General features: G+C 39.1%; 1 protein-coding gene across 1 annotated transcript in view; it reads right to left on the bottom strand.

The window, feature by feature from the left end:
* Nucleotides 1-2,030: 2,030 nt before the first annotated feature.
* CCDC192 (coiled-coil domain containing 192) overlaps nucleotides 2,031-27,606 on the bottom strand; it is a gene marked incomplete at its 5' end in the record, with an annotated part of 152,761 nt that continues 127,185 nt past the window's right edge. The window contains one exon of the mRNA XM_058548257.1: nucleotides 2,031-3,006. Coding sequence (XP_058404240.1) covers nucleotides 2,720-3,006 — 287 coding nt within the window. The remainder of the gene's footprint in view (nucleotides 3,007-27,606) is intronic.

Here is a 27,606-nt window from a genome sequence, read left to right as displayed (position 1 = left end):
CCTGTTACTCCAATGATTTGCATTCCTGCTAGCCTTTAACAAGTATGTTGCTAGGATTTCAGCTGGCCATGTACATAATAAAAAAATTAAATTGTTAAAGTCAACATTTATTTAAATTGGTTAGACATATCACACATTCAATTTAACTTTCTGAGAAAACTTAATGACTGGTGAAAAAGGAGAAGTAAAACCATGCATATATTTTTGTAAATGTTTTTAGAATATCAGAGAATGGCTTGAGTTACTTGTTAAATATTTTAATTTTCAGGATTTCCAATTATTTTGAACCAGACATATTACCTGATGATTTGCTAAATTTTCATTAAGAAATAGGATCATCAACATGCTAATTGCCTTGTGATATTTCACCAGCTATTTTAAAGATCAGTAGACTACTTCAGCAAACCAACTTGCTCCTGAGAAAATGAGACTTTGGCTTACAGTGTGGGCTATAATCTGATTTTTAGTTTGTCTGAACCAGGTGTTTAGCACAATTGAAACTTACTACTCAATTCTCTGGAGGACTGACAGAAAAAGGAAATGAATTTTGGGGGACATACAATGGCATAAATGTTCAGCCGGAAATGTGAAATTTTCCACTTAGAAATGCCTCAGAGTCCAGTAACACTTGTTGTCACCCTCCTCGCCATGCCCATAAAACCTGGATATTTAAAGAATTCTTGTTACTAAAGTGTCACTAATAGAGATTAGTCTATTCACCTTTGGGCCAAATCTCTTCCCCACTTCTGATTTGGAGAAAACCCAAACCTGAGTCAAGATGTGCTTCTTGTAAAGATGGTTTTGGAGGGTGATAGGACCCTTGATGCTTTCTTCTTCTGTGGCTGGTCCTTGGATATGTAGAGGTGACAGGTTCAATTAATTATTAACAGCAGCTCCAGCTCTGTCTGCTATTCTATCTCCACTGTAATGCTGCTTTCATGCTGAGGGCTAGTCAGGGTATTAGCCAGGGGAAATTGATCTGGAAGTTAACATCTCCCTATCCGGGATGTGATGGGATTTTCTTTTTCTCTCTCTCCCTACTTTCCATCTATCTCACCCTCAATATTGAGGGTGAGATTTTACCAAAGATTATCTTTGGTAAAATAAAGAGATGGAGACTTGATTATCATAGTAACACATAGCAACACATAGTAACACACAGTAACACATCAAAATTGCAGAGATGATAGTTTGTCTTGGAGATAGTCCACTTTTAACAAACTGAAAGATTTAAAGCTTTCTCATACAAATATAGAGTAAGGACATGCCAACCTTCAGCTTTATGTGTCTGCAGTAAGGAGCAGAACTTCAAGAGTGGAACGGGGAGACCTAGCTGGCGCCAGAAAAATAGAAGAGACCAAGGAGATCGTAACGTAGTTCTTGGAATATGTTCATCGGGAATTCCACATGTGTTTGTGAAAATACATATTCCTGGGCTGTACACTCAAGTCCAGGAATGTGTATTCTTACTGATCATTCATGCTGAGTAAATTTGAGAGCTTCTACTAAAGCAATGCTAATCAGATTTGCCCCATGTTCGCCCACGTTCTCTCTTCCTCTTCCCATCTCTCATTACAATCACCCTTACATGTAAGGAGACTCTTCTGTGTCTATGAACTCCTGGATGATGTGATTATCAAGCTTGCTATGATATTTCTAACATCTATTATTGTGCCTGGTAGATAGAAGAGTTTTGATGAGTATGTGTTGAACTGGTTGAATTAACTCAAGAAGTAGCAATACAATCAGACTCACAGGAGAGCTAGAGCTGTTTGCTGGAATCATGCTGTATCAGGACAATAAGAATTAAGTACCTAATTTTTTCCTTAAAGTCAGTGTCTAGCTGCACCCTTTAGGTGGGAAATAGTTCACGTGAGGGGGATTCATGGGGGAGGAATATGATATGATTCCTTCTATTCTATTAGTTACAGGATAGCTTTCCCTTGCCCATCGTCTGTTTTTCCTGACATTATTTTGTGCTATCCGCAGCTCCTTGGTACAATCACTAACGGAAGAGTGTATTTTGCTTTGGTCTTAGTCTTGCTCCTAAGGGAAAAATCAGTGTTATGTGTTTTCCCAAGGAGAGGCTGTCCTTGGACACTTTTCCCAAAGGACTGCAGCTCTGATTCATCCATTCTTTATTTCTTTCAATTGTTTTGGTTTTATTTCATTTCTACCCTTGCTAAATGTTAATAAAATACCTGCCATAATGAAAAATATTCTAGAAGATACGAAAGGACAGACCTCGTGCCTATTTATCCTGCTGGCCATGATTCTGCTCTTCAGTATGCTAACATTCCCCAGTTTGAAGCCTGCCCTCCATGACAGCATTCTGTTCACAGTTGAGCTGCATACTAAAGCAGGATTGGTGCTACCCTTCCCTTGCAGTGTGACAAACCTCTGGTAAGAGGATAATGCTAAGATCTTTGACCATCTGTCTAGTTTTGTGTTTTTCCCTCTTCCACTGTTAGCAGGAATGTCTAAAAACATAGTATTCTACAGCTGTGTGGATTATGTGACTGCTGACTTTTAAAGGGGAAACATTCAGTGTTTGATTCTGAACACTTCCTTTTGTTTTCTTCCTTCCAATATCAACATTCTAGGATATATTCAAACCCATGACCTTGAACTTGAGTTTGCCAGTGAGGAGACTACGTGGGTTCTGGACTTTACCTTCATAACACTTAATACACTTTTATTGTTTTCTTACTGGGAATCTTTATATATCCTCATCAGAGACCACGGGAGTGACACTATTATTAGAGAAAATGGAGGTTTCTTGTAAACATTCTGAAGAGTCCTCGACCTTTTGGAAAGGATAGGGCCCCCGCTCAGCTTCCAGCTGCCGAATCTTCCTCTCCTTTTCCTCTAACACTTCTTCCAGCTCAGTGATCTTCTCAGTCTGAATGGAAAGCTGGGTCGACAACTCCATAATCAGGCTAATTTTTCGATCACCTTCTTCCACAGGCGGAAGATTGCTACAGGAATCTTCCAGCGAGTTGTCTTCTAAAACAAACAAGAAAAGGAAAGTCTGAGCAGTTTTAATTGGATTTCCCAGAACTCAAAGAGAGGGAAGATGAAAAACCTCATTTCTCACGTTCTTAAAAGAGAACACAGATGTTGTGTCATCTGGTCAGATATACTGAGAAAGGAATCTGGATCCGGCGACGGGAAAGATTCTGGGTGCTCATGAAAAAAGAACTTGGAAGCCTCTGGAAAGGGAGGAGAATCAGTCTTTGCCAACTCTTTTCTGTATGCATTTAACTTTCAATTAACCATGGGAATGAGCAGTCCTTGAAAATCCAATCTACCAACAAGAGCTATCTCAAATTTCATGTTATCCTTTTCCCTAAGAATCTTTCACAAGAGCTGCAATCAAGTAGAAATATGCTTCAACTTGAATTTTAATTTGACTGGGGGAAAAAAGGTCATCGCCCCTTCTGAGAGAAGTGATAATGAGAAAAGACTAGTTTCTTAACCCAAGTCAGCTTTAGAGTTGGCAGGGGTGTAATTTGAGGCGATCCAGGAAAACTCTGTCAGCATGGTATCTCCCATAGAGACCTGTTTCTTTTATAATTTTATTTATTTATTTATTTTCTCCCCAAAGCCCCAGTAGATTGTTGTATGTCATAGCTGCACATCCTTCTAGTTGCTGCATGTGGGATGCAACCCCAGCACGGCCGGAGAAGCGGTGCGTCGGTGCGCGCCCAGGATCTGAACCGGGGCCACCAGCAGCGGAGGGCACGCACCCAACCGCTAAGCCACGGGGCGGCCCAGAGATCCGTTTCTTTTAGGTATGAAGGCTTTTCAGCATTTCTTAATAGAATCACAAATACCTCCTGAACATAAAAGCTTATCCTTTATCAATTTCTATCAGTTAACCCTCAGATAAGGATAAAGGCCTGAGTAAGGAGGGAGAGAGAGGCTCCAACAAAGAGATAAAAAGATTAGTGGCTGACAGCAGGGAATCCTTGAAAATAAATCTCACTAGACCATCAAAAATTTTAGCTGCTGAAAGCAAACTTTGTCCTTCTAGACTTTAGAAGTACCAGTTTCCTTACCTCTCTCATCCTGAAATTTCCACCATTAAAATCATTTCTCTGAGTTATATAAAAGGCAGACTTTAGCTATAAGAAGTAGGAGATGTCAAGGGCTTGGGTATCATTGTAGGAATAATTGAACCAATAGCATACGAATGAACCCGACGCATGGTATCGACAGCTGATTGCTATAATTGAAGGTCCAGCATTTACTTAATCCCCAGTGAAAACAAACCCCACAGCTGCACCTGAGAGAAACATAACTGTCCAACCAGGATACAAAAGCCTGCTACTATTGTGTACCTACACACCTGCTAAAGACAGGGCAGCTTTGCCGTGGTAGTGCGTGCCGGCTACAATCACTCATTTCTTAGCAAATAAAACTACTTTGCAGTCATCACTTTCCCAAGGGATCACGGGGTGAAAGCTTGCGCACTGCATTGCACAGTGGGCCGAATGCTTTTGGCTTCACGAAAGCGATGAGAGGAGAGATCGGGCTGTTCTCTGCTCTTAGAAATTATTATTGGTAATATACTACGTTTCGAGAATCCATGGAGAAATTTTTGTTCTCAACATTTGAAATGCTAACAATAGTATTTAAGGAGATGGTGCTTTGAGTACCTCTTTTAAAAAGCAATATAAAAAAATCTCAAATCTCAAATCTCAAATGAGGATTTATTTTGCTGCTTCTGCAACAGGCCTGTGCTTTCAGGCCCAGGAGAGGGAGTCCATATGTGGAGAGGGCTTCCTCATCTGCTGATATGCCAGGGCCTCACATTTCCTTTTATCTGGCCAGAGCTGTGCTGTCCATGTTGCTAGCCACTAGCCACATACGGCCATTAAGCAACTGAATGTGGCTAGTCTGAATTGAGATGTGCCGTAAGTGTAAAATACATATTTGATTTGCAAGACTTAGTTTGAAAAAAATGTGAAATATCTCATTAAATTTTAAAAATTGATTATGCATTAAAATGATAATATTTTGGATATATTGTATTAAAATATATTTTAAAAATTTCATTTGTTTTTACTTTTTAAAAATATGGCTACTAGAAAATTTAAAATATCATTTGTGGCTTGCATTTGTTGCTCTCCTTATAGTTCTATTACATAGTGCTAGGCTAGTTTCCTTTTGGATGAGCACTCTCTGAAACCCAGGTAGATGTGTTCCTTGTAGATGGCTCTAGTTAATGTGTATAATTGTTATTTGGGAGAGAGGATCACTGGCTCTCAACCACTAGCACAATAGATCATTTTTCTGTTAGCCCAGAAGGTGGATGCATGGAAATCTGGGACTGGGAAAACGGGTTCTTATGGAGTTGAAGTGAGTTTTAACAAGAGAGGAAAGAGAAGATAGAAAGTGGCAGCCTTAGGCAGTGGGAAGACGCTAAGGGAAGGAATGGTTGGCAGGATGGGGAAGGCTGGGCCTCAGTGAAGCTTAAGGATGGAGGCGTGCAGCAGAAGCCTCTCTCCTTGTATGTCCCTGTCTGTCATGTTCTATTTTCTCTTTGACCCCTCCTTCAACCTTTTCTTTCCCTAATTTTTCCTTTCCTTTCAGGAAAAGTTATGTTCTACCAATTGGTACATTGAAGAAAGGAGGTTAGTGCAATTCCAGAGGGCAAACTGGTGAAAAAGGATGTTTTTATGGTTTTTTTTTTTTTTTTAAATAATGCAATATAGGTAGAATACTTTGTTCATCTAATTCTAACCATAAAGGGGCAAAAATGCAGCAAGGTGACATTACATAGGCAATTATAGTCACTAGGTCTGCATCTTCTGTCTGTGCCCTCTCAGAACAGAGTAGTAGTAGAGAAAGAGACGCAGGGTGTCTTGGTCAGCTCAGGCTGCCATAACAAAATACCAGAGACTGGGTGGCTTACACCACAGATGTTTATTTTGTCACAGTTCTGGATGCTGAAAGTCTGAGATCAGGGAGCCAGCATGGTCGGCTTCTGATAAGAGATCTCTTCCTGGTTTGCAGTCGGCTACCTTCTCACTGTGTCCCCACACAGTAGAGAGAAAGACCACGAGCTCTGTGATGTTTCTTCTTATAAGGGCACTAATCTCATTAAGAGGGCCCCATTGTCATGGTGTCATCTAAACCTAATTACTTCCCTAAGGCACCATCTCCAAATACTATTAAATTGGGAGTTAGGGCTTCAACATAAGAAGGGAGCGGGTGGGGCACAATTCAGTCCATAGCACGGGGAGAAGACAATTGAAAAAGGAATGGAGAAGCAACATGAAGCTGAAAAAAGGAGAGATGGCAGGAGGCCTTTGATTCCTACTGTATTGTTTTCATATATTAAATGAAAATACTGATAAGGAGACAAGCTAAAGAACATATACACCAAAAAAAAATTCTCATACAAGTATATTTTACTATTAAATGATCTCTTTACACATATAACAAAAATATTTTTGTTTCATTTCTAAACACATTAAAAATAATGAAAGTGATATAAACTCTTCAACAAAGTCAGGGACTCCAAGAGTCTCACATCCTATTTGTATTGGAAATAGCCCAAGGCCACTCCAGTGAGTTTTCTGGACACCACCACTAACATTTGCATGATCTGGCCTGCACTGCTCTCCCCCAGTCCAGGCTCCATCTTCTGGAAGGGACATGTGTCACGAGGGTCCTGACTGCTCTACACGTTCCCAAATCTCAAACACCAGTGGTCTTTCCTAGGCTTTCACTAGCAGCTCAGATAGTCTTGCCAAGGCCATGACTGCCTGAAGCATGGAGAATTCTGTCATCTGACCAGATAATCTCAGTGTAACCCCTTATCCAGAGGCTCTAGGAGACCCAGAGACAAGAGAGATTCTTCTATCTGTTGGAGACAGGGGGCAAACCTGATTAGCCACAGTCAGCGTATGAACTCATCACAACTGCTACTGTCGTGGAGATTTTTACGAGCATAGGCCATTTTTTCATGATTTCCCCTCTTTCAGCCTCCATTTAAAACAGGTGTGAAGCAGGAGTGAGAATGAGAGTTCAGGGTCATGGCAAACAGGAGGCAGGAGAAGGGGTGGTGATAGTTGTGCAGGTTTAGGAAGGTTTAGAAAGAGGACAGACAACAGGAGCTTTCTGCCCACAGCTGGGCCAGGCTGTGCTCAGGTTTCCATGTCAGCCCTGAAAGATGAAAGGCCCAGAAGAAATTGTGACATTTGCCTTTGGCCATTTCCAGCTTCTCATTCTTCATACCCTCAAAACCTTCAGGCTCTTAGCAAAGTGTCACATGAGAGTTATGTCTGTCAAAAATGACTAAACAGGTAACAGCAGAGGTAATTGTAGTTTAGGGAGTAACTTAGAGACTTAGAGTTGGAATATGCATTTTGGGGTGATCTGGTCTCACCTGTACAGGAATTATTTCTGCAACATCCCTAACCGGTGATTTTCTAAGCGAGGGGCTCTCAGACCTTGGTGTCCCTCAAGCTCTTCATAGGTCAGCTACTAATTGTAATCAATGAGTAGAATTTGCATTTTGCCATCAGTGCAGCTACACGTTCTTATAGACAGACTGGTAAGAGAGCAGGGTACAACTTGTTGCTAATCAGAGAAAGGAGATGTGTTGGAACACTAGGTCAAAAGACCTACAACACGTGAAAACATTGCCTAGTGAATCTGGGAAGTTAATAGTTTTGTGTAAACAGTGATACAGCCCTGAAGGGTGGCCCAGTGAATGGCTGGAAACCTTTTTTTAGATTTTCTAAGTACTTCTCTCTAAAAAGGGGTGTTCTCTTTTGATCCTTTCACTTGTGCCACCACCCAAAAGTGTTTATTAAACAGAGAAATTCTGAGCACCACTGATCTAGTTTCTGATTCAAATACCTCTAACAATGGGAAGCACACTTGTTCCCAGCCAGGTCTCAAGTATCCTCCATGGCCATCTTTTTCATTCATTTTTTCGTTTGTTCGTTCATTCATTCCTTCATCTGTAATAGGGACTGGGCACAAGAGAATGAATCAGATGAGCTGCTGGCTCTGCAGTTGCAGCTCCGTGGTTGGGCAGGGAGAGGCAACACTGAATTAGGCCCTAAGGGACATTCAGGTTTTAGCTTCAACAAACACCTCCACTGGGTACTCACACAGGAACGTTTACTTTTCTCTCTGCCTTTTAAGCTAATGACCAAGGTTGCCAAGTATTTACTCAATAAGAAAGACTGTTACCAGTGAGCTGATTAAATACCTCATTCCACCAAAGCCACTCAGGATTACTGTTTGGCCTAAAAGACTATGTCAGCTTCCTCCTCTGTACAAATGCCCATCACTCTGACTCACCTTCAAGCTGGTTTTGAAAGCTGTGTACATTTCTCAGTAACCACAAGGGAGTCCGGTTTCATCTATTGCCATACTTGGACTTGAAAACTGTCACATTCTTGTAAATATATCCCTCTCACTACTTGAATTAAAAAAAAAAACGACAACAAAAACCTTCCTAGTTTTCTATCCTCTAGACTTTTACAACGAACATTTGAGAATCGTAATTCTGTGAAATAAATGATTCACTTATTTTTTGAATTCTTGTAGCACAAATATTTTACCTCTTGAAAATCCAATTAGTCTTAAGTTTTGAAGATTTCTCTATCCTCCCCTTCAATATTTTTATTTGTCCAAAGACCAATCTCTAGAGTGCCAAATGACTGACTTTGAGGGGTTTTCCATTTCTTTCCACTAATGCTGTGAACACTTAGAATACGTCTGAAGTTGGCACATGTTTGTTGATTTGGAAAAAATAAGCAGCATTATAAGAACAGATTTAATTGGCAAATGTTTGGTCAGTTAAAAGTATTAAAATTCTGTGTGATATTTGCTAGAAATTTTTGACATGTATCACAAAATTTCCCACATCATAATGATGACCAATCTTATAATAGGATTATGGTTTAGAGGAAAAACTTGAGGTGCAACAGCAGACTGGAGCAAATACGTATTTTCACCTAGCAATAGCCCAACAGCCCCATATCTAAAGAGCTTAAAAATGTCTGTCTGTTTTAATAAGTGCTTTAGTGGGAACAAGATACTTAGTTGAAATCATGATGGAAAGGCTGCAGCCCTGGTGACACGGGGAAGTGCTTCAGAGAGCAATGGGATGAGAGAGTCTATAGAACACTTGAAAAAAACACTTAGAAAAAACAAGGAGTGAGAGAGACTGTGTAGGAAGCCCTTGCTGCTTCAAGTTCATTGGGCCTCAACCAGATGCTGTGCCCGAGCCAGTCCCGAGAACCAGCTTGAGGGATCTGGCTGATGTGGATGCTTTGAGAACTTGTTCATTGTTTGGAGACCAGGTGGGATGCAAAACACTCATCTCTAATCGCTAGCATCACTCCCGCAGTGGTAGGATGCTCTCACCGTGAGGCAGGTGTGGGAGCTAAGCCGATCAAGGGAACTGCCGGTTCCTAGCTTCCTTCCTATGTTCACTCTGAGGCATAAAACACTGTGATGCCCATGCTTAGTATTTATTGAAATGGCTAATTCTCTTGCCCAGCACATGTAGTTGAAGTATTGCAATTGCTTCATACCCGGTCCCCCTGCTTCTGCTGCCATTTCAGTCTGGTTTCAACTCTGCACAGAGAGGTCCCATTAAAATATAAGTTCAGTCTTGACATTCTTTGGTCCAAAATCCTCCAATGATTTTTCATCTCTTGAAGACTAAGAACCAAGTGCTACACTGCAAGGTCCTATTTGATCTGGCCCCCCTTTACCTTGCTGACACATCTATTCTTCCTCTCCTCATTCATGCTGCTACATTCCCACCATCCTCATTCCTAAAAAACCAGGCATGTTCTCACCCCATGGCCTTTGCACTTGATATTTTCTCTGCCTGAACAATTGTACCCCAGGGGATGCATACATGGTTAGCTCCCTCAATTCCTTCAGGTTTTTTCTCTCCAAAGCCACCTTCACTTACTGAAGCCTTCCCTGACCATCCTGCCTACAATTTCAACCCGACCCCCACTGCTGAACACGTCAAATCCCTGTTCCCTGCTTTGGTTTTGCTGATATACTATATCTGGCTACTCTGTTTTATTTTTATCTCGTTGGTACTTTTCCCCCCATACTAGAATGAAAGATCCCTGGGGACGGAGATTTTTGATTGTTTTTTTTTTTTTTTATTTTAAAGATTTCTTTTTTTTTTTTAAGATTTTATTTTATTTATTTTTCCCCCCAAAGCCCCAGTAGATAGTTGTATGTCACAGTTGCACATCCTTCTAGTTGCTGTATGTGGGACGCGGCCTCAGCATGGCCGGAGAAGCGGTGCGTTGGTGCGCGCCCGGGATCCGAACCCGGGCCGCCAGCAGCGGAGTGCACGCACCTAACCTTCAAGCCACGGGGCCGGCCCTGACTGTTTTTTTACTACTGTATCCTCTGTGCCTAAAGCACTGCTTGGCACATTTGTTAAGTCACTTGTTAAGTGAATAAATGGATGAAAGTTAAGTGCATATATGATACGAAATCACTGTGGCAATGACCAGTCCAAAGGTTTCAACTGGTGTATCCTTAAGATGGTTCCCAGATTTCCTCCCCCAGCACATATTTTCTTCACACAAAGCTTTTCACTATTGCATTTTTTTTTCCAGATAATAAACTGTTGTAATTGTACGACATTGCACATAACATCTCTGAGTTTCAGGGTATTTTTTTTTAAATAGAAAAATGGAAAAGTTAGAATAGGTTTTTTCCAGATCTGTGACCTAGATTCTGAGGAGCTATAAAAATGGTTCTCCAAGCTGACACCTGGGAAGCCTCATCAATACAGAGGATCTAGTTACTTACCCCATAGCTCTCTTTCTGGGGCAGGGTTCCTTCCCACCTACTTCATGGTCTCAGATCACATCAGATTGTTCTACAGAAAGAATTCTTTGACAAGGTTTAGAAACGATACAAACATTGTTAGCAAAACAATGCACCTGAGTTATACCAAGAGGAAGTCAATCTAAGCAGCAGGAAGGTTTTTTGGAACCTCTCTTACCTCTTCCTATGAGCAGGACCTGAAGTCCCCTCCCATAGGTCTGGCCTCTTTGAAGAGAATAATGAATGAGTGCGATGACTGACAGCCTGGCCTAAGGCCAAAAGGTAAAAATGCATCCTGGTAGAACAGGAAATTCAAGAGAGGGAGAGACTAGAAGATCATCAGAAAGAAAGAAAAAAAAAGAGACAATAGATGAAAGACTATTTCTATGCTTATCTGAAATAGAATCAGTGTGAACTCAAAGTCAATTGGAGGAATAAAAGTAAAGGTGATTTTACATCCTTTGGGCTGCCTTGTTGCACTAGAGTGTCTAACAGTGAGCCTTTTCTCTGCTTTTCTTCTTGATGCACAGGGTTTATATGAGGGTAAGTCCTTACGAAATGAGGAATGCCAATTTAGTTTATTTGAATTAATTTTGAAAAGGTGTTATAGTTTCTGGTGTTATACGGCATTGAGAAATAAAATGATGCTGTAGTAATAATAGTATTGGCAGAGTTATTCTTTGATAATGACAATGAAAATTAGTTGGTTTTTTTGTGTGTGTGCAGAAAGATGGGATAAAGGATTCTTTTTTTTTATTGATCAGCATTTTGCTTGTTTAAACTATGCAGAGGGATAAAGTTTGTGGAGGGGGGGTGCAAGTCATTTTGATTTTGCTGACTTGACACTGCTATTAAATGTCCCTGACAATAGGACACTTGGATGCAGTCATTTTCGTGCAAAAAATTTTTAGTGACATGGGCAACTATGCCTCACAACACATGGCTCCTTCTTTTCCTTAAATCTTACCCCATCCCTCATTGTCGCCCTTCTGATTAACCTTGGGATGATAATGATAGCATGACTGAATTTTACCAGCCCTGTAGATACAGTGCTAGGTCTAGACACAGTACTTCTTGGCTGGGGTTAAGGAATCTGTGCATAGGATGTAATAAATTGCAAAAAATACTATAGTGACAAAGACTCTCTCCTTGACCAAACTTTAGTCAGGGTCATCTGAGCCCTTTTCTTGACTAGTCCTCAAGAGCTCAGTTGTGGCAAGAATCCTGCTAAGTCACTTTAGAGAGAATCCCCCACCCTTGGTGTCTGATCTGTCTGATCACTCTCAATATCTGATCAAATTCCCATCCTCCACCATCCCCCCGTTGATATCTGATCATCCTGGCCTGCCTACATGTTCCTCTTAGTCATTTTCCACTCCCTACCCCTCTGCTCCTTGGCTATAAATCCCCAATTTTCCTTGTATTAGAAGTTGAGCCAACCTCTCTTCCCTATTGCAATAGTCTTGACACCTATCCCAATAGTCCTGAATAAAATCTTTCTTACTGTTTTAAAAAGTGTCAGAATACATTTTCTTTACAAGTAGCAGTTGAAGGCCCACACAGAATTTATTCGGGTTGTTCACTTATTTTGCCTTGGAACACTAAAAATGATGATATCAACTGCTACTAGTACTGGCCAAGTGGGATCTTCACATCACTCAGAACAAACTCTCCAAGTGGTGAACACTCCATCATTTGAGAATGACATTGGTGAAATTCATTACTGAGATTTTTACTTGTGTAAAACATCAAGCAGAGGGAGCTCTTAAGGCTCCATCCGTAATTCTAAGCAAGCTTGTCAGAGTACTTTAGAAACAGAGAGGTATGGTAGGCAGAATAACGCTCTCCCCAAAGATGTCCACAAAGATATCCAGAATAATGACCCCCCAAATATGTCCCCAAAACCGGTGAATATGTTACCTTATATGACAAAAGGTGCTTTGCAGTTACGATTAAATTAAGGATCTTGAGATGGGAAAATTATCCTAGATTATCTGGGAGGGCCAAATGTAATCACAAGGGTCCTTATAAAAGGGAAGTGGAGGTCAGAGTTAGAGAGAAATTTCTGAAGATGCTACACTGTTGGCTTTGAAGATGCAGAAAGCAACCACAAGCCAAAGAATGCAAGTGGCCTATAGAGGCTGGAAAAGACAAAGAAATGGATTTTCCTCTAGGTCTGGTGCAAGGAACACAGCCCTGTTGACATCTTGATTTCAGCCCAGTGACACCTGTTTTGGACTTCTGATCTCCAGAACTATAAGATAATAAATTTGTGTTGTTTTAAGCCACAAAACTTGTGGTAATTTGTTACAAGAGTAATTGGAAACAATTACAGAGGAGAACACTAATAAACATCTGAATATAATAATGAGAAAAATCTATCCATTATAAGAGGCCCAGAAAGCTCATTTGAGTGCAGAGTTACCAATGGATTTGAATTTCAATTTAAGGGCAACTGAGGGTTTCTAAATATCCAGAGGTCTGGATTCCATACCTTCCTGTATCCTCTGGAATCTTATGCCATTGTTATTCCCTCTTCCTTGTAAATGTTAACCTTTCTACTGGCTCCAAGCCATTAGCATTTAAACATACTCAATTGCTCCATCTTAAAAAGGAAATAAAACCCTTTCCCTGCTTAATGCCTCTTCAGCCACTGCTCTACTACTCTTTTCCCTTTAGAGTCAAATCTCTTGCAAGAGTTGTCTATACTCTGACTCTTTGCTCTTACCTTTCTCATGTTAACCCACTACACTCTAGCTTTTGTTTTCCATTACAGTACTAAACTTGGTCTTGCTGAGGTTGCTGATGTCACTAAATCCAATGGACTTGGAGATGTTCAGTGTTCATCTTGAATGACCTCTGAACATTTGCCACTGTTGACAGCCCCCCTTAAAACACCCTTCCCTTTACTTCTCTGTAATACGACAATCTCTTTTCCTCCAAACTTTCTGGCTACTTCTTTGGTCTTGTTTTGTGAGTGCTTCCTCAGAGTAATTACCGCATGGAGATCCTTACATTCCTGGTCTTAAACTTTCTTCTTTTTCTCTATAGCTAATTTCATTTGCTCCTGTGGTCTTGGTTGCAATCTATTGATGTGGATGATGCCCACATTTACAACTCTAGGTCAGACCTGAGCTCTGGACTCCAATCCCTTCATTGACATATCTCATAAGTATCTCAGATACAATGCATGCCAAACTGAACTCATTATCTAACCTCCAAAATTGATCTCCTTTCAGTGTTCACCAGCTGAGTAAAATGGCATCACCATGCATCTATTTGCCAAAGTCAGAAATCTGAGAATTACTTTAGATTTCTCCTTTGCTCTTGCATCCATATTATCACAAAGTCTTATTGATTCAAACTCTTTGTCTAATTGTCTCCATACCCATTAGGTCAGGCAATACACTCCTGTAGCATCTTTCACCTCTGTGCCCTTGTAATTCTCATGAAAAAATTAATTCTTAATCTCTCTGGGGTACTATTTTATTAAAGACTTTTCCAAACTCCATTATTTCTTCCTCAGCTTTAGTCCCTTTATGGAAATGTAATGGATGGCCATAAGAAACTAACAAGCTGGTAGGGACAACTTACCAGATGATACAAAGGGACTTTATAGTGGCAACACCTGAGCACTTAGACATTTATTTTTGGAATCTACAGGGTTCAGTTCAGAAGAGACCAATAGAAAAGTAGGTTTTAGGGAAAGAGCCATAAAAGTGGTTTAAGTGCATGAGAAGCAATAGCAGAGTTGAAGTGGGTAGGAAAATATCAAAGTGGCAGGGCTCTTGCACAATTGAGAGGAAAAGCTCACAGAAACAAACACTGCTTATCAATCTTACCTCCTATACAAGTAATCATATCTAACTTCATTTTTATTAACTCATTTTTAACTTTTATTTCGTGCAAGCTGCTGTTAGTTTAAATTTTACAGCAATAAGGCAACAGTGAGAAACTGCTCCAGGGATGAGTGAAGGTCAGGGATGTCTCTGCTAAGTTAAATTGGCAGCATAAAATTGCCCTGTTCTTGAGGACAGCCTTTGAAACATGGTTCTTTCAATTCTTCCTCCCAGTGGAATGTCATTCCAATTTTATCAGCTTGATTTTATTTTTTGAAATTTCAAGAGGTAATTTCATTACATTCAAAAGAAATGGAGAAATTCCCCAAGAGAGAACTCAAACAAGCTTTTCTTTATTTAGGAAATCTTCTGATATTTGGTACACATGTTAATTTTCATAGATGTTTTTCCCATTACTTACTTTATCATGTAAATTATATGCCTTGAGAACATTATCAAAGCTAACGGTAAAGGAGTTCTTTTTAGGTTGGGCTTAAATCCAAGGCACTTTAGAGAAGTACAAACAGTTGTCTAGGAAACTAGTAAAATACTCAGGAAAATGCTTCCATTCTGATATGGGGAAGTTTTGTTGTATATGTTTTGAATGTATTATACATAAATATTAGAAAAATAATATTTATAACTTTTAGAGAAGTCAAAATACTTCCATAACTATCATTTCACTTTTTTCTTTTTTCCATAGCCCCTTCCTCCATACTTGTAAGACAGAAGGAAAAGAGAGGGAGAAAAAGGAAGTGGAGAAAGAAATGAACATTAACAGAGCACCTACTTTATGTCATTTTACTAAGCAATCACACCAAAGCAGAGTAAATGTTTACATCTGGTTTCTATTATTACAACTGATACCACCAGAATCCTTGTGCAGAAGCAGATATGGAACACGCAGGCCACTTTTCAACCTCATCACCACCACTCCGCCACCCCATCTCTACCGTCAGGTATTCATATATGTCCATGTAAGCCTTGTCCCATCAGCATATCCTCCTGCTCTGGGGTTACAACATATTCATGGGGGTTGTATTCTGAGCACTTCTCAATTATTTATGGAGTATTCCTGGCTTTAAAAGAATAGAACAGGCCAGGTATCCCATTCTTTTTTGTTTCCATCTATTATTAATTTCTGATCTGGAAAATGCTAAGATAATAGGAATCTTAGGAATTGGCAGCAAGATTACCATTAAGACTTGTAGCCATTTGTTCTGGCTACTTTCCAGGATGGCGCTCCCAGCGTCTTCTGGTTTTAACCACCTGGATAAACAAAGGCTTAGGGACACATTAATTTTCAGCAGGCCAAGTTCTCATTTTGTCTCTGGTTGAAGATATAGAAATTACTCAAATTTAATCTGTATTATGTATAATTAGTCACTTCTATTCTTTAAACCACTTACACTGAACCTTCAAATGAGAAAGTGTGCCTAAAACTATAAAAGTATCTGTTTTTTTTAAGACTCAGATGGGGTTTAATCAAGAGAGATAATTTTTAGTTGGAATTAGCCTCAAAGAGTCCATATCGTCTATGAATATATCAGTCAGGGTGATTTCAGTTCCAAATAACAGTACACACGACTATCAGCAACTTAGACAGTGGGGAATTTATTATTGCACATAAGGTGAAGTCTGGGGAATTCCAGGGTTAGCTATTCTGTGGCTCAAGGAAGGCAGGTTGGCTTCTTTTAGATTCTCTTGTTTCTTCCTCCTATTTGCAAGATGGCTGTATCCTTCACAGGGCATTGTCTCAAAGTTGGAAGACAAAGGAAAGTCTTGTCTTGTCTCATCTTTTTAAGAGTTAGAAAACTTCCATGATGCTTACAGCAGAATTTATCTTATATATTTTTTGTCCATGGTTCTATCATATTCCTAAAGCAGCCCTTGACAAGAAAATAGAATCATCATGATTGGTTAAGACTCAAACAATAACATTCTGGTGTGGGTGGGGAGGACCCTTGAAACACACTGTCTGCCTAAATTATGACTAAAATTGGGGTTTTGTTAAGAAGGAAGAAGAATGGTGTCTTTTGTGTAGGTGACTAGTAGTGTCTGCGTGTGAACAAAGAAAACTGTTTTTATGCAAAATGGCAATAATAGTGTGTCATTCAGTACTATTTTTGTTGCAAAAACCCTGAAAACCCAACTCTAACTGGCTTAAGTAATAAAGAGAATGTACTGAGATAGGGCTAATTTCAGGTAAGACTTGAACTAGCAGTCCCAATAATGTAATTGAAGATCTTTTGGTCTCTCTGTTCTTCCTTTACAATGTCAGCTTCTTCTTAGCCTGGTACTATTTTGGTAGCCAGATGGTTGCCACTGTCTTCCAAGGATAACCTTCCTTCTTTCTATCTAGTGTCAAAGAGGGTCTCTACTACAAAAAAAAAACGAGGCTTTCTTTCCCATAAGCTTCAACAAATATTCCTCACATTCCATTGGCTCATATTAGATTACAATCTCATGTCTGAATCAATGGATGGGCTATGCAATTGATGTTAAGCTTATAACATTGTAATGAGTTTAAAGTAATGTAATTTATGACAGTAATTTTCTGACAGACGTGAAAGGAAGTCAGGAAGACAAGTGAATGGATGAATGAATCAATGAATGATGAATAAAGAAAGACTTCTCTCAATTATTATAAAATTCATGTTTTAGTAGCCATTTTCCTAGCAAGAGTTTCAATAAATTGAATAATTATTGTCTGGAGGATAGCATAAAATATAGCAAATCATAAAAATCAAATTTATAGGAAACATCTACTAAAAGCCACACCAGTATCAAAATTCTAGCAGAACAAGAAGCTGGTTGTGGGCCGGCCCCGTGGTGTAGTGGTAAATTCAGTGTGCTCTGCTTTGGTGGTCCAGGTTCGCAGGTTCAGATCCAAGGCGTGGACCTACACAACTCGTCAGCCATACTGTGGCAGAGACCCACATACAAAATAGAGGAAGATTGGCACAGATGTTAGCTCAGGGCTAATCTTCCTCAAGCAAAAAAAAAAAAAAGAGGAAGATTGATAACAGATGTTAGCTCAAAGGAGAATATTCCTCAGCAAGAAAAAAAGAAAAATCTGGTTGTTTTGGATGCAATTTATTGGTTTTGAAAAATATTAAGAAGTTATTTATTGTGACATTTTGATATTGGGGAAATTGAATTATTTTTTGGTCAAAGAACTCACACAGAATTCAATTAGTTTAGGTTCAAATTTAGCTTTGACATTTGTTTATAATTTAAAGAGAATTTTTAAATCTAAATACATAAGAAGAAATATTTTTAGTAGCATGTACCATTTAGTGCACAATGATATTTAATGCCAGGAAAGTCAACATTTCTAAAATGGCTACTATATACATCACAAAGTAAAATATATATATATATATGTATATATATATACACACACACACACATTGTAAAATATACCCTTGGACAAATTAATAGTGTCTAAGAGCCAGCAAGTGAATTCTATAATTCAGTATAAGAAGTATAATTATATAATTCAGTATAAGAGCCAGCAAGTGAATCATATAATTCAGCATAAGGGCCTACACTCACATGGATGGCCACTACAATAATCTCCTAAAATCTTAGACAAATCAGCCCCTCTGTGTGCCAGCCTCTTCATTTAGAAAACAAAAATGTTAATCTATATAATCAATGAAAATTTTTCCTGACTCTAGAATTCTATAATTGTATTAGAGACTTTGGACTTCTGGGCTTATGTTCTAAACTCTTTTAGTGCTTAACATAATATATTGTGTTTTTAGTTTACATATTGGCATTTAAACATCTTACGTCTGGTATAATACCCCGTACTACATCTATATTGTCCAGTAGTGGGTACATAATTGCCAGATTCTTGTTGAGTTACATTGGAGGCAATGATGGTGATTATGGCTCTGTCTTCTTCGACAGATGGGTGGATAGGAGTAAATAGCTTATTTAGTATCCCTCTAATGTCACTATGACCTCAAAACTCAAAAAAGAGACAGGAAGAGAGGGAGAGGGAGTGAAGGAGGGAGAGAGAGTGAGATCTAGCAAGGCAGCATAGTAGAGGGAAAGCTATAGGAATGAGCAGTCACTGGGCAACTTTGCAGAGCATGCTTTGGAAAATAGTGACTCTCTAAGGTCCCAGCACTGTCTTGCACAGTAGCAAAGTAAGATCTGCTATAGAACTTCAGTGAGAAAGACTTTGTGCTTTCAGGGAGAACTTCGAACAACTGCAGATGGAGAGACTAGAATTCTCAACTGATTGAGAAGCCCTGATATAAGAGAGTGACTCTACTGTAAACAGTCTGAGACTGGGACAGTGCAAGACATAGGAGAGAACAGTGAATTCTGCAGAACCACAGCAATGAGGCAAAATATGGACAGGACCAGGAAAGAGTTGTTTTTTAATCCACAAATTCCTTAATGAATAGCATTAGTAATTAATACAAGAACCACATGGTTTGTTCAAGGCAAATTTAGAAAACTGTATATAGTATGTCTTATAGTATGGTTTCAGGCCTTCCCAATCCTTTCATCTCTACAAAGTTTTGAGTCAAAGAACCCTTCAGATATTATTAGAGATAAGGACGGGAACCAGGAGGAAGCACCTGACTCTAGCAATCAAGTATCTGGAGTGGAAAAACCGGATAAGCAGCATCATTCTCCAAGTGCTGCTTGAACAAGGCCCGATCTTAACTGAATGTGTCACACATTCTGTGTGCATATGTGCATTATAAATACACATATATGTAAGCATGGCCAGGAGTCAGTAGAGACCAGCTAAAATAATAACATTTGACTAAAAGCAAACTTGTTAACCTCCCCCCCATAAATGCTGTACTTTTATATAAAAACAAATCGAAATAAAAGTTTGACTTCATAAAAAATTCTCATGGATTAACGTCAACTAAGAGAAAAATGTAAATAAGTAGAATGACATAAATTAGTGTTTGTGAATGGGACTCGTTTATTTTGGGGGGTTTTGGAGATTTGGATTCATTCATTCATTCTGCAAAGTGCCTGTTATATGCAAACAGAGGATGCTTTGAAAAATAGTTATACATAAGCCTCTAAGTTAGGCCTTGGGGATAAAACAATGAGTAGAAACCAGTATCTACCCTTAAGGAAAAATGTAAATGCTCAATTCTTCTTATAGGATTCATATTAAGCTTGCTTGTGTCAATAATCTGTTAATTGGCTCAGTTGCAAGATAAAGAAATGCAGAAGTTCTCTACTACAAAAGACGTTCCATCATGAAAGCAAGCATCTTGAGAAGTATTATAGTAAGTTTAAATGTAAAGTATATCCCTTAGTTTCCTATAGTTAAGAGGAATGTACATAGAATGATATATAAGAATTATTTTCTTTGTGTAGAACATAACACTATAGTATTAATGTTCAGGGAAGGGAGCAATCTATGTTTAAACTAGTGCTTCTCCAATCACTTACTGTGTGAGCTTGGCAGAGTTACTTAAACTTTCTGTGCTTCAGTTTCTTCGTCTGTAAATAGGCCTATCAATATATCAACACAGTACCTCATAGAACTGTAAGAGACTACTTGGGTTAATTCATGTTAAGCTCTTAGAATAATGCTCAAGAAACGTTACATAATAGGTCATAATAATTGCTCAAGAAACGTTAAGTGTATTATTATCTACTTAATATTTCTAAGCATATTCCCCAAATAGAACTTCCCCATCTTCTTGTAAATCAATTGATGTTTCTATTTAGTAGAATGGTCAAGTAGAAGTTTCCATTTGTATAGGTTCATAATTCCATAGCTCTATTTCCAAAATCCTAAAAGCTCTGGAAAATGGAAGTTTTTCATAGCTCATCTGGTGGCAAAATCTGACCCGGCCTGATCTGAATTCATTTGGCAGCCAAGTCTGATCTGAAGTGATGGGAAGCTATTTATGGCATTTATACATCCTGTTCAGTGTAAATGTTAATACATTCGATTATGAAATATTATCCCAGAGACTATTGGGATTACCTTTCAAATCTGAAAAATTCTGCATTCTGAAACATATTTGGACCCCAAGTTTCAGATAAGAAATTGTAGACCTGTACTAGTCAGGGTAGAGAGTATAGAAGAAATTTCTATCTGTGGTTCTGCAAGGCAAGATTTGTTAATCAAGGATGTGAATTTATCCAATTATAAACATCCTAAACCACTCAGCTCTCCAGATCCAAAAAATGTGAAACTTGTTTCCTCCATGACATTTCATTATCGCTAGATCTATCCTCCCTCCTACTTGTTCTCTCCGCTATAATTCTAAGGAACAGTTATTTTGGTTTTGGAATATTTATCAAGTTATAATAATTCTACCCCTCCTCCAATTGTTTTAATCTCATACTCCCCTCCCCCACTCTCTATCCACATTCATACAAATACAGACAAATACAGTACAGGTCAAAACAAACTCAAATCTTTGGGTGTAGATATGTATCCCCTCAACTATGTTCTTGATTCCTACTTCTATTTCCCTCCACCTGGGATAAGTCAAGGTATCAATAAGGATGGGTCTTGACAAGCGTATTAACTCCATTTTGCCCTCCAGCGCATGTCCTGTTATGTGTGAGCCACGGTTGGAAGAACTGTCTAGTCTTCAGGCAGTTCATCTGGTTTTGCCTCAGGAAGTCGACAGTAGGTTCCAACCTAAAAGGCCTATTCTTGTTAATGACTCCTAAGATCTCCAGAGATGTCCAGGAGAAAATTCTTCTAGGGCTCCTTCCTCTCTATCTCCAGGGAGTCTAAAGTCATGTGTTTTAAAGTTTTCCAAATAGGCCTAATCCGCACATCAGATTTAACCACAATAACTACAGCTGGGTTTGAAAATCTGATCTCACTTGCATCACTAATAGAAAGCAGCAGTCTAGGTGGCAGTGAACCTGAAAATTTCTTTTCCAGTGTACTTAGGATATTTTCTTTCTCTTTTGCGGTCAGGGAAGCTCCAAGATGTAGAACTATTTAGTTACCAATGTGGCCAAGAGTAAAGAGGTAAATGTAGGTTTATAACAGATATTAATCTGAATAAGTGAAGCACTCAAGCCCCGGTGAGGTGAGGACCCAGTTTTGAAGGACATATGGTAAAGTGGTGTCTGCATTTGAATTCTTTCTGGGCCATTCACTCATTGTGTGTCCTAGAGCAAAACTATTTAATTTCTTTGGGCTTCATTTCCTTGGTCAGTACCATAGGCATCATAATACCTGCTTTTGCAGAATTACCCCAGATCACAGCAGAAACTGACTGAGCTGGGATTCAAATTTTTGTCTGTTTGACTCCAAAATCACTGATCTTGTCCTTGTGTCATGCTGTCTCTAGAAAGTTCACAATGTAAACAGAATACTCCCTCCGCTGCTAAACAACCATGGCTAGCTATTAATATAGTATGGAAGAGCTTTTGAACAGTTTAACCTTAACAGTTTAACAGGGTTGCAGTGTCAAATTTAAAAGACTACCTTATCCTAAGAAACAAGGTGGCAGGAAGTGCAATCTGGAACTTGCTGTGGTCCTTCTATGGCCAGATGTAAACCTGCTTCTGTGGTACCGCTTATGAACTTTAGGAAATCTTATTGGAAGCATTGTGGAACTCATTGAGAGCTGAACAGAAGAGGAAAAACTATAGTGGAAATTTCAGTTGCTTAAGAAAATCTAAACAGAGAGTGAGGTGTCCCTCCTCCTGAGCAGTCCTGGATGCCTCCCATGTGATCGATCCAATGAACATCTTATCACCAAAAGGAATCCATTCAAGATAAGAAGCTGCATCCCTTGCTAGAAGCCTCTCATTATCTAGGAGCCAGTTTTCTCCTGTGATTTCTGCAAATGCAGAGGCCCTTGGCTTCCCGGAATACTTAAGTTCCAAAATCTCTTTGGTATAACGTTTAAACACCACACTTAAAAAAAAAAAAGTGTAAAGTACAACTTCTTTTTTTCCTAAACCCAGGAACTTGTTCTGCTTGGAGATAAGAGGAAAGCAGCTTTATAACCCATTATTACACATTGGTAAGGGAGACGCACAATTTATGCTTTGAAGGGAGATTACCGGAAGGACAGCCCGAAGACACTGTCTCAGGTCAGTGGCATTTCCTTGCTTGATGTCGTTTCCTGATAAAAACTTTTTTTGGTGAGAGGTAGGGGAGAATAAGTGGGTGTAGGGCTTAAAATCAATGGGTAAAGAGCTTCAAATGAGGCAAAAAATAGGGAATTGTGGTATTAATTTTCTCCCGCTTTCTCAATTTTACTGTATGTTGTCATCCCCTCTGTGGGCCTGGAAGAAAAAATTCTCTATGTATCTGTATCTATCAATAAATGCATGTAAATTATGGTGCACACCAGCTTGTGGTGCTGAGAGGAATACAATATATGATTTTTTATCTTCTCATGATCAATTTACAGGAGAGGACGTAGATTTAGGGTCCATTTAGATTATAAGTAAGTGATAACATCTCTAGAATCATGAGAACTTCCCAAGTTAATATAGCAGCAGCAGGTTTATCTCCCAGCTTTTCTTCAGCCATCAGAATACCATGGATTATTGTTAGTATTTGCCTGTCTACAGCTCTGTCCTCTCTTCTGGCGTATAAACTCCTTGGGGATAGAGACAGGGTGTCACCTGGCTTCTTATCTCCAGGGCTTGCATGGTTACGTGGCCCACAATCGTGTTCCACAAATGTTTGTTGACATCTGAGCAATATTGTAGGACTCAATGTGTGCCTTGTGAAATTTAAGAAAGTGATCTCTCGTCTAGGATCTGATGATTGGACTGGTTGTACAGAGGTATCGTTGGGAGCTATTTTGTGTTCTTATTGGGTCATGTGCTATATATAGTTTGAAGGTCACATTTTACATAAAAGTAAATTTCTCAGTTGGCTAATATAAGTCATTCAGAGCAAGTGTGTTTATGTCTAATAAAATTATACAATGCACGAAGCTACAGGAAACTCACATTCTGCCTATCTTCAACTTCCAGCTAAATTAGGCTCCAAGAAAGGAAATAGTCTTCTCTCTCACAGCTTGCCACTTTTAAACAACCGCAAAGGCCTATTCCCCATGGGCTGGACTTTGGCAGAACACTGCTATTAGCCTGTGTATGGGGTCATGTGAAATACCGTGATCTGGACAGTCAGTGGTCCATTGTTTACTACTGGATACCACCTTTCTTATGGCTCCTGCATGGGAAAAGAAACCCCCATGTTTACTGCAATGGGGAAACAATGGGAATGGTTGGGGAAATTGTGCTACATACAACTATTTAAACTCCTGTATATTTATTCAGTTCTGAACAATTACTAGTTCAACACTGGGAATTTATTGTAGTCTGGATTTCCTTATTACACACCCAACCATTTAGAAGCACAGCTGGAAGTTTCCTTTTACGTTGCATCATTCTACTTGATAATAAAGATGGATACCGACAAATCTGAGAAAGGTAGAGCATTGGTTTCATTTGAACATGAATTCTTTGTAATTATTTAGGAAGCCAGTATAAAGTGCTGCCACTCATTGTTGTCTGTTTTGCTTTTGCATGTTCTATTTAGTGAGAATACCAAAGGCTCCTAGGGACCCACTACGTAGTGATCCAGTTTAAAGATAAATAGAAGATTTTACAATACACCCCCTTGAAAGCTATAAAGGCATATAACATTCTGCAGATGTACAAACAAGACGGGAAGGATCTAGACTCTAGCTTCAGGCAGAAGGTGCGGATCTGAGCTGCCTTCTAGTCTTTGGAGACTCAGGAAGGTCAACCTTTGTTTGTAACACATTCTGATTATTTCCATCTTCTTATAGGCACTCCCTCTGCTTTGTCTAAGTTTGACATAAGTCCCTTTCACACAGGTGCTTGTCTTGGCAGACACAGCGGAAGTTAGGAAACCGGGCCAATGAGCACACTTTGAAAACACTGCAATTTGATCGTTGTATTTACTCTTTTTCATAGGAGAGGCAATAAAAACTATCCTAGAGATGAACTGAGATTCTGGCCTTCCCTAAGAAGTAAAATATGTATGTGTGTGTGTCTGTATATATATATATATATATATATATATATATATACAGACACACACATATATATATAAACCATTTTATCAAGTCTTGAACTTTTCTATTTCTCTATCTTGATCAGAAAAATAATAAAACAAAAGAAGCCATTTATGATTAGTTCAGTAAACTTCAGTGTATCATTGTCTTAGTACTTTAAAACTTAAAAAAGAAACTAAAACTCTCTTTATTAGAAAGCATCCTGGACCAGATGTCAAAAAGTGTGAGTGTTGCTTCTAGTTCTTTCGTTAACTAGCCAGTGACAGTGGACAAATTGTTTAATTTTACAATTTTTATAGCTGTTGAGATTGCGACCATTGTATACTAAGGGCACAAAAGACTGCAAATTAGGCCGCAAATTTAAAAGTTGCAGGCATGTTAAAAACAGAAAAAAATTGTTTCCTAAATGGAGCCCATTTCGAAGAACATATTTATCCAAATCTAGTGTGGTATACCTCAAAATTTAATTGATTTCTTCTTTTTATTTGTCTCCTATTCTCACTTGGTAGCAGGAGAAAAAAATGAACTTGAACTTGCCCACTCAGGGTAACTATGTCCTTGTAGTTTAAAACAGTTACTTCTCAGTCCCTACAGGATTTAGGTCAGTCAGTTCTGGGGTCTTCTCACCCACCTTATCCTATCTTTTCTATGATAAATTCTTTAAGAAGTTTATATGCCATACTGCTATGGTTTGTAATCCCGCTGTGGTCAATACTGTCCTGATGCTCTCCTGTGTCCTTTGATGATTGGTGTCTACTGAGCTATGGCTGGTTTCATCTCTTTTTCAGATATTGTGCTGGAACAGGACCCTAAGGGGCCTCATTTCTGACATAGCCCATCTTCTCTAGATTTCAATGCCATCTCCTTGTCCCAATCCTAGAACTCTTCGGGTCTCAGCTCTTTTGCCCCTCATTCCCTACCCCAACTGGGGCACATGAGAACTTCTATATTTCCTTGACGGTATGTATGAGACCTGGGGAACCAGAAGTACTCCCACTTCCAGCCATCAGCGTAGAGCATCTCCAAGGGCAGACTCCTCAAGCTCTGTGTGGTAAAGCAGTGAATTAACCTCCATATAACTGGGTATTTATACCACTGCCCATTGCTGTCTCCCAGGAGTCTGACCTTGTGCCTGACTTCATAGATCTTTTCTCTCTCTTTTCTCTTTGGCTCCTCCTCCTGGTAACAGTAAAGTAAGAATTTCCTGGGGCCGGCCCTGTGGCCGAGTGATTTAAGTTCCTAGCGCTCCACTTCAGCTGCCTGAGTTGACAGGTTTGGATCCCGGGCATGGACCTACTCCACTCATCAGCCGTGCTGTGGAGACATCCCACATACAAAATAGAGGAAGATTGGCACAGATGTTAGCTCAGGGCGAATCTTCCTCACCAAAAAAAAGAAAAAGAATTTCCTTTGCATCACATCATATGATCTCTTTTCCTTTTCTATGGTATCATCCAGGGCCAATTCTCTAAACTTGGGTTCCTGAAATATATTATAGATTAAATAACAATAAATTTCCATTTTTGTAGGTCAAAAATGATTGATATTTCATGTAATTCAATCTATGAAAATATGATTTTGAGAGTCTGAGAAAATTATTCTTCCTCCTTAAAGCCTAATTTTCAAAACTATTATCTTCCTATGAAGCTTAAATATCTCATTTTGAATGCCAAAGTTAAACAATTATTCTTTGTGCTATACAGTGGCTAGTCTGCCCTATCCTGAGAAGCAAGCTTCGGTCTCAAGGCCTACACTTAATGGCAAAAGGAAATTCGAGAGAGAAATAAAAATAAAACTAAATTACTGAGATGAGAAATTGTAGCAGAGGATATTTCAAAACAATGTTTGTCTACAACTACAAAAATTCAAATCAGAAATCAATGTAATAGTTCTAAGTTTTCCTTGAGGAAGTGATATGATAGCACTAAATGTGTTTATATTTTATCAGGAAGAAGTAATCTTAAAATTTACATTTGATTGAATTTATTTGAAGTTTTCATTCTGTTTTTGAGAAAGTGAAAGATCAGACGAGAGTGACTGGTAATGTTATTATTTTTTTTTTTTTTTGTGAGGAGATCAGCCCTGAGCTAACATGCGCCAATCCTCCTCTTTTTTTTTTTTTTTTGCTGAGGAAGACGGCCCTGGGCTAACATCGGTGCCCATCTTCCTCCACTTTATATGGGACGCCGCCACAGCATGGCTTACCAAGCAGTACTTCGGTGCGCGCCCGGGATCCGAACCAGCGAACCCCGGGCCGCCGCAGCGGAGCGCGCGCACTCAACCGCTTGCGCCACCGGGCCGGCCCCTGGTAATGTTATTTTATGAATAACATTCCTCTATATTTCTGTAAAAATTAAAATTAAAGAAAATAAAACCTTTTTGTATAAACTTTACTTCATTTAGTTCTTAATAAAAATCTGTAGACCTCTAAGTTCCTAAGCGGGAAACTGATTTGGCCCAAGTCAAAGAGCTGTCAAATTACATGACCAAGGAAATGACTGGGCTTAGACTATCAGTTTGATATAAGTATTATTTCCCAACTCAAAATAATCATCCGTCCTGGGAGACACATAAAGTTAGCTGTTCCAGAGCTGAACAAGCTGTGAGATGTGTGTAGTCAGTGTGTGTGTAAGATGAGGCATCTGAAGGTGTGACTCTTCCGCAGAAGAGCAAAATGATGGTCTAAGCCACTCTGAGTTGTGATTATATTCTCAGAAAGCACCAACCCTGTACAGACAATAATCTTCTGTATTCCTTTACAAATATACTTGCTATTTATTGCCACCTGATTACCCTAGCTGCAGAGTTTATGCACCATTCCTATTATGTCTAGACAGGCAGAATGCTACAGGTTACCGAATCAAATATCTGGATTGTCACTTCATAGTAAT

Source organism: Diceros bicornis, chromosome 1, assembly GCF_020826845.1.
Source record: "Diceros bicornis minor isolate mBicDic1 chromosome 1, mDicBic1.mat.cur, whole genome shotgun sequence".
NCBI lineage: Eukaryota > Metazoa > Chordata > Mammalia > Perissodactyla > Rhinocerotidae > Diceros > Diceros bicornis.
Note: the sequence above shows the minus strand (reverse complement) of the source record. Positions and strands in the feature narration are given on the sequence as shown.